The sequence below is a fragment of the Labeo rohita genome, chromosome 15, assembly GCF_022985175.1.
Source record: "Labeo rohita strain BAU-BD-2019 chromosome 15, IGBB_LRoh.1.0, whole genome shotgun sequence".
Taxonomy (NCBI): domain Eukaryota; kingdom Metazoa; phylum Chordata; class Actinopteri; order Cypriniformes; family Cyprinidae; genus Labeo; species Labeo rohita.
The window spans coordinates 6606164-6614393 of record NC_066883.1 but is presented as its reverse complement, the minus strand read 5'-3'; the positions used below and the strand labels follow the sequence as shown (position 1 = coordinate 6614393).

The 8230-nt window shown below is 45.0% G+C and overlaps 1 protein-coding gene across 1 annotated transcript in view; it reads right to left on the bottom strand.

Annotated features, from left to right (window-relative positions):
• Positions 1-4306: 4306 nt before the first annotated feature.
• Positions 4307-8230, bottom strand: part of LOC127177453 (Fc receptor-like protein 5) — a 118753-nt gene continuing 114829 nt past the window's right edge. The window contains exons 10-13 of the mRNA XM_051129736.1: positions 6384-6665; positions 6038-6280; positions 5834-5956; positions 4307-5547 (exon numbers count right to left, since the gene is read on the bottom strand). Coding sequence (XP_050985693.1) covers positions 5507-5547; positions 5834-5956; positions 6038-6280; positions 6384-6665 — 689 coding nt within the window. The 3' untranslated portion in view covers positions 4307-5506. The remainder of the gene's footprint in view (positions 5548-5833; positions 5957-6037; positions 6281-6383; positions 6666-8230) is intronic.

Below are 8230 nucleotides of genomic sequence, written 5' to 3'. Positions count from 1 at the left end.
AATATATACACAAGCAAATGAGATTGGAGTGATAACAGCTGGACACGCCTCCTGACTGAAGCCCAAAGTCTATATCTATGCAAATGTCACCGAATCGAAACTAAGAGCGAGATGCTTCACATAAGTGCCCGCAGGATTTCAGCAATACTAATTTCAATAAGTGCAATCGAAAGTGCTAATTTAAACGAAACAACAACACTACAAATAGGCAGAGAACGAAAAAAAAAAAAACTTTCTAGCACTACTTAATAATTTAAACAGTACCTATGATAATAGTGTATTAAGCAAACACTTACGCGCAGTCGCTGTTGCTATCTCCGTGGACAACAGTGCTTCTCCCAAAGTTTGAGAGTGACCAAACAGTTTATATAGTTCACGGTCGCTGGACACCCCTCCTGACTGAAGCCCAAAGTCTATATCTATGCAAATGCCTCGAATCGATACATATATATATATATATATATATATATAATCTTGTAAAAAAAGGACCACATCTAGGTCAGAGCCAGAAGACTTCATTTACATCAGCAAAAAAAACAAACAAACAAACAAACAAACAAAAAAAAAAACTTCTGGTGTGGTAATCTTGCAGTTCTACACAAGAGCATATTGAAATGACCAAAATACAGTGTAAAAAATAGAATGTAAAAAAAAGAGTTATCTTCCATGTTATATTCTTCTTTTGAACTTTCCAACTGATTATGGTGGCCACAGAGAATCTGCTCAAATTAAGCTGAACTCTTTGTGCACCAGAGGGAGCCACATGATAACGAGTCCTTTTATTTCTCAAAGTTGTAAAATCTGCAGACTGTAATCACAGACATCCTTCATGATAACATGACAATAATTAGGTTTAAACAAAAGAGACAATAACTGAGTAGACCATTGTTGTTTCTTTCTGTATTTGAGTTTTCAAAGCAAAATATTGCACAGATATTTTGGTACATTAATATTCTCAATATAATAAACAATACAGAAGTAATTTTTATAAAGAATATATGTTAGTTTAAATCTGTTTAAATTCCACATTCGGTCAGTTGGTTTTTTTAACAGTGAACACAAACATCACCAGCGCTGTTTCTATGACAACAAATTATTCAAACTCATACTGCACCCTAGTAACAGAACAGTTACATCTGTCTGGAATGAAAAGATACATTTGAAATGATAATAATACATAACTGAGAATAGTCTGAATGTTATATATATACAAAGAATATTAACATATATTAACAAAGAATATTTAAGTAAAATTCCAAAGAAAAAAGTTAACAACCAGTTTACAACTATTCCAAAATTGTGGGGTCAGTAAGTGTTTCATATTTGTGTAGAAACACTGACATATATATATATGAAGAGTTCAGATGCAAAACCAGCTAAATCCATCTGATGTATTTCTTTAAAATGAGCATTTCTTTCTTGCTACTTTGTATAGGTTTCTATGTAAGTACTGGTACATCTGATTGGGCTGAGGCTGGAATTTAGCGAGTTTGAAGTAAAAGTATTTGATGGACGTATACTATGTGTCAGGAGCATTCACTCAGTGTCATTATCTCATTTTTGACCGAGATGGCTTTTAGCTGGTTTTGCATCTGAACTATTCATATATATATAAGGCTTTCTGTCCAATAACATATTTTACAGTTGGACATAACTAGTGTCACGCTTGACGTCGTGTGCGGGAACAGATACGCAGGAGAGCGGAGATCCAAACAATGCACTTTTAATAAACAATCCAAAGGAACAGACTCAGGGAAACAACGGGAACCAGCAACCAACGACGAGCAAAACAAACTGAAGACAATCTAATCACCGACAAGACCGTGTGGAACAAACAAACCTTATATACACAGAAACAGGGGAGTGGTCACAAACGAGATAACGAGGGGAAGTACAAATATAGGCAAGACTAAACCAAAAGAAACAAAACCTAAGGGGGAAACACGGACTAAACCAAATCTCAAAAAGCAAAAGGGGAACAAATGGAAGAAAGCAAAAACACTAGAAACAGGAGGGAAAAACACTAGGAAAAACAAGACAAAACAGAACACAATCCTGACATTACCCCCCTCCCTAAGGCGCGACTCGCGCCGTAACTATACACAAATGGGTGGGAGGGTGGGCGCCCTGGAGGCTGTGCCAGGCGGACACGGGGAAGCAGGGTGGTGCCTCCAGGGTGGGTCCAGGGACCATGGCGGGTCTGGGAGTTCAGGGAGCCATGGCCAAGGGTATAGTCCAGGCGGCCATGGTGGGTCTGGGAGTTCCGGGAGCCATGGCCAAGGGTATAGTCCAGGCGGCCATGGCGGGTCTGGGAGTTCCGGGAGCCATGGCCGAGCACACAGTTCATTTGGCCATGGCGGGTCTGGGGATTCAGAGAGCCATGGCCGAGCACACAGTCCTTGTGGCCATGGCGGGTCCGGAGGTTCGGGAAGCCATGGCCGGGTAAACAGTTCAGGAGGCCAAGGCTGAACAGGGGAGTAGCCCCCCCCCAAAATTTTCTTGGGGGAATTTATAGGGAGCGCTGGATGAGGAGCCGACTCAGGAGGGCGAGCTGACGGAGGAGCCGACTCAGGAGGGCGCGCTGACGGAGGAGCCGACTCAGGAGGGCGCGCAGGAGGGCGCGCAGGAGGGCGCGCTGACGGAGGAGCCGACTCAGGAGGGCGCGCAGACTCAGGAGGGCGCGCAGACTCAGGAGGGCGCGCAGACTCAGGAGGGCGCGCAGACTCAGGAGGGCGCGCAGACTCAGGAGGGCGCGCAGACTCAGGAGGGCGCGCAGACTCAGGAGGGCGCGCAGACTCAGGAGCGCGCAGACTCAGGAGGGCGCGCAGACTCAGGAGGGCGCGCAGACTCAGGAGGGCGCGCAGACTCAGGAGGGCGCGCAACTGACAGGAGCTCTGGAGCTGACTTGAGACCTGACGGGACCTCTGGAGCAGACTTGAGACCAGACAGGAACTCTGGAGCAGGCCTGAGACCAGGCGGGAGCTGGAGCGGAGCAGGAAACCGCGTTCTGGCCTGGGACCTGGGGAAAGCAGTGATAGAGGAGGAAGACTGAATAGGGGGAGAAGCAGAAAGGTTGTTGAGGGACGCCGCCTCCCTTGGAGGATCTACAGCCGTGGCTGACACCTCTGGGGGCATGGGCGCGGCTTCTCTGGCGGAAGGGGCCTTGGGCCCAGACGGGCTCTCAGTGGCGAACTTGTGAGCCGACGTGACCTCGGGAGCACAGTGTGCCGCCCACACACACCAAATAGCCACCGCCATTAGGGGAAGAGCAACTGCGGATGGCAGGATCTCTGTATTAGGCTCGTGAAGACCCGCTGTGGCGTGACTTGACTCAGGAAGTGGAGCGGTGTCTTGGCTTGGCTCGTGGGGAACAGCTGTGATTTGGTTTGACTCAGGAAGTGCCGAAGGAGACGTGGGCTCTGGAGGGAGCTCTTGAGGAGCGGGCTCTGGACGGCGCTCTTGAGGAGCGGGCTCTGGACGGCTGGACGACCCCAACGGAGACTCTGGAGGGCTGGGCGTCTCCAGCGGAGACACTGGATGAGCAGGCTCTGTACGAGCGGTCGCTTGAGGGCGCTCTGGCGGGTCCGTGAGCTCGGGTGCGGCAGCCATCTTGGCCGGGGGCTCAGGCTTGGCGGCCATCTTGGCCGGGGGCTCAGGCTTGGCGGCCATCTTGGCCGGGGGCTCAGGCTTGGCGGCCATCTTGGCCGGGGGCTCAGGCTTGGCGGCCATCTTGGCCGGGGGCTCAGGCTTGGCGGCCATCTTGGCCGGGGGCTCAGGCTTGGCGGCCATCTTGGCCGGGGGCTCAGGCTTGGCGGCCATCCTGGCCGGGGGCGCAGGCTTGGCGGCCCTCTTGGCCGGCGCAGGCTTGGCGGCCATCTTGGCCGGAGACTCTGGCGTGGCTGCCATCTTGGCCGGGGATTCAGGCTTGGTGACCATTTTGGCCGGGAACTCAGGAACGGAGGCCATCTTGGCCGGGGATTCAGGCTTGGCAGCCATCTTGGCCGGAGACTCTGGCGTGGCAGCCATCTTACGTGCAGACTCTGGCGTGGCGGCAGACATCTTGCGTGCAGACTCTGGCGTGGCGGCAGCCATCTTGCGTGCAGACTCTGGCGTGGCGGCAGCCATCTTGCGTGCCGACTCTGGCGTGGCGGCAGCCATCTTGCGTGCCATGGGCGGTGTCCGAGTGCTCGCCGCGGGTTCCATGGTGCAAGCAGGGGTGGACACTCGGATCGTCGCTGCCCATGCTGACATTAGCGGGGGTCCAGCACACTGGCCACCACGGTTGGCCATGACCTTGGAGGGCTGGCCGCGATCTCCGGACTGACGATGAGAGAGGAGGGAGTATGAACAGGAGGAAGCGCAGGAAGACCAGAGGGAGCGGACCGGTTGGGACGGCATGTGGAGGAAGCCGGTTGATGGTGGGCTGGAGCGGCAACGTGTTCTCTAATGGGGGAAAGATTGGAATCTTTCACATCCACGTAAAAATCGGAATGACAGAGGGTGAGGACCTGGTTGATAAATTCAGCAACCGGTTTATAGCGATCCTCATAGGGTATGGAACTGAGCAACTGGGAATCATTTAGCCCCATTAGAAAACACGTATTAACCATGGCATCGCTCCAACTCACCAGATGACAAACATCCAAGAATTCCTCCACATAACGTTCCACCGGCCTCATCCCCCGCCGAATACTCATAATCCTCCTCTCGGCATCCATGTTGTAATGTGGTCGGTGATTCTGTCACGCTTGACGTCGTGTGCGGGAACAGATACGCAGGAGAGCGGAGATCCAAACAATGCACTTTTAATAAACAATCCAAAGGAACAGACTCAGGGAAACAACGGGAACCAGCAACCAACGACGAGCAAAACAAACTGAAGACAATCTAATCACCGACAAGACCGTGTGGAACAAACAAACCTTATATACACAGAAACAGGGGAGTGGTCACAAACGAGATAACGAGGGGAAGTACAAATATAGGCAAGACTAAACCAAAAGAAACAAAACCTAAGGGGGGGAAACACGGACTAAACCAAATCTCAAAAAGCAAAAGGGGGAACAAATGGAAGAAAGCAAAAAACACTAGAAACAGGAGGGAAAAACACTAGGAAAAACAAGACAAAACAGAACACAATCCTGACAACTAGATATATATTTTCCAAATAAAAATATAAAAATAAATTTCCAGACATGGACATTTTAAAACTCTTTAATATTCCCAGTTTTTTCAGGAAAAGGAAACATTTTCACTGCCTTTGCTAATATCAAGTCCTAAATCAATACACACTGCAATACTAAACTATAATCATTCTTTTTTCTCCAATGTATAATCAAATATTAGCATACAAACTTTCTGAAGCACATGATGGTTTGAGTCACTAATATCAAGTACTGATGAATCTATTGCCATCACATGCTCAGTATCACAAAGATTATAAATGATTGATGATGATTGAAACTCATCAGTATCCTGGGATTGAAAGTTTCTCTTCTTGGCATTTTTATTTCACCTGAGCATATGTCACATCACTAGATCCAGCACCTGAAAATACAGAAAATAATTCAAAATGCACATTTCATTTTTATATACATTATTTTATTTTATTCTTTAATTCATGATTTTTAAATCATATTTTGGAGCCTTTATTTTGAAGAGCTCATCTTAAAACTGACCAGACACCTTGTAAAATCAGATGACATAACAGCTTTACCAGGTTGGGAGACTAGTTAAGACCAGAAAACCATCATAGGTTGTTGTGGGATAGGAGATCACAAGGTTTAGGAACAGAGCTAGTGTTTGCAAAAATGTCATGGAAAATTAATTTAACCTTTGTTGTTTCTGTAGCGCCACAGCAGGATCAAGAAGACAATGATCAAAAATATGACAGTCAGTCCTGCAGTCACTCCAGTTATTATGGGTTTGAGACCATTGGATCTTGAGTCTGTGGAAGCTGAGATATATTTTTACATTTAGATTAGTGCTGTAAAGTGTACAGAAATATTTCTGTAGTGTTTCTAGTTCTTATTCTCACCTCTGACTGAGATCCAGCTCTTGAGTGACTCTCCTCTCTCTGGGTGTTTGCAGTAGTAGAAACCCTCATGTGACTTTGAGACAGTAGTGATGCTCATCTCTGTAGTTTGATTCTGGATGAGTGATCCATCTTTATAGAAATCAGCTCTGAGGTTTGGTGAGGTTGTATGTTGATATAAACAGTGTAGAATCAGATGATCTCCTTCAGTCACAGGATGAACAGGACTCTCCAGAATCACATCAGCTACAGAAACAGGGAAAACATGCACTTACTGCATAAATTAATATAATTATATAAGCAATATGACAATAAAAAATAAAAATAAAAAATCAGAAACAAGACTCACAGTGTACAGTGATATTAACAGGATGATGTTTCTCTCCAGATTCAGACTCACACCAGTACACTCCAGTGTCTGATGTGATGGTGGAGCTGATTGTACATGTAGATCCTGTTTGTGATCCTCGATATAATGATGAACAATATTCCAGCCGTCCACCGTCAGTGTATCTTCTCACTCTCCATCCAGTAGAGTTACTCTGGTCCTCACAGCTCAGAGAGAGAGAGACAGATGTGAAGTGTTGAGTTCTGCTGGGACTGACGATCAGAGAGACTGGAGGAGAAACACCTGAGACGACAATTACAGCTTCAGAGTCTCAGATTTGAGCATGGAAACTCTCTTTATTAAATATGAACCAATAGTTTAAGTTCTGTTTGAACTCACCAGTGACCCACAGCAGCTGTGTGTTGCTGTACTGTGTTTTATAGACTGATTTCTCTCTCTCTGCTCTGCAGGAATAAACTCCTGTGTGATTTAGAGCAGCAAAACTGACAGTGTAGTTTCCTCCTGCTCCTCTGCTGCTGTCTGAGAGCAGATTATAATGATGGCTGTTCTCTGTAAAACCAGAGAATGTATTCAATATTAAATGGTATTTTGGACTTAAATAAAACCAGTTAATTCAGATGTTACCATATTAACGGAGAAGTTCACTTCCAGAACAAAAATGTACAGATAATGTACTCACCCCCTTGTAATCCAAGATATTCATGTCTTTCTTTCTTCAGGCGTAAAGAAATTATGTTTCTTGAATAAAACATTTCAGGAATGTTTTCTATATAGTGGATTTCAATGGTGGCTGTTTTAATGCAGTTTAAAAGGGCTTTAAATGATCCCAGCCAAGGAATAATAAAGGGTCTTATCTAGTGAAACGATCAGTCATTTTATTAAATAAATAAATAAGTAAGTAAAAATAATATACTTTTTAACCTCAAATCATCTTGTCTAGCTCAACCATACACGTGTACTCTGTGCATTCCAGTTCAGTACAATTAGGGTAAAATTCCAAACTCATTTTCTCCTCCAACTCCAAACAAAATTATATACATTACTATTTTACCTTTTTATTTATTTATTTTTTTTTCTGTAAAGGGCATTTGACCTTTTTTTGCATGTAAACAGTGGGTAAACACTTCTGCAGCGATGCTGGATGATTTTGAAGTTGGAAGAGAAAATGAGATTTTTCAACATACCCTAACTGTATTAACCCGGAATGCAAAGACTATGCATGCACATGGCAGAGATAGACAAGACGAGCATTTGAGGTTAAAAAATAAATACTTTTTTTTTTTTTTTAGAAAATTACCAATTGTTTTGCAAGATAGGACCCTTATCCCTCAGCTGGGATTGTTTAAAGCCCTTTGAAGCTGCATTGAAACTGCATTTTGGAACTTCAAACCCGCGGAAGTCCACTATATGAAGAGAATCCTGAAATGTTTTCCTCAGAAAACATAATTTCCTTACGACTGAAAAATAAAGACATTAGCATCTTGGATGACAAAGGGGGTGAGTACATTATCTGTAAATTTTTGGTTCTGGAAGTGAACTTCTCCTTTAAGCACATTATAACTTACCTGGTGAGACAGTTAAAGTGAACCAGCTGAATGTCCAGCCTGTAGAGAAACTGTAAACCTCACAGATCAAAGTCACTGGATCACCTTCAGTCAACCACTTCTGTGAAGAAACACTTAAAACTGCTCTGGGATCTGAAATAGAGAAATCACTCATTAATAACATGTTAAATGTGTTTGTGTGTTTATGAAGTGATGATCAAACTCACCTGATACTGTCAGTGTAACTGCATCACTCATTTGTGACCAGCGTGATCCTTCTGTTTCTGATCCATAACAGGAGTA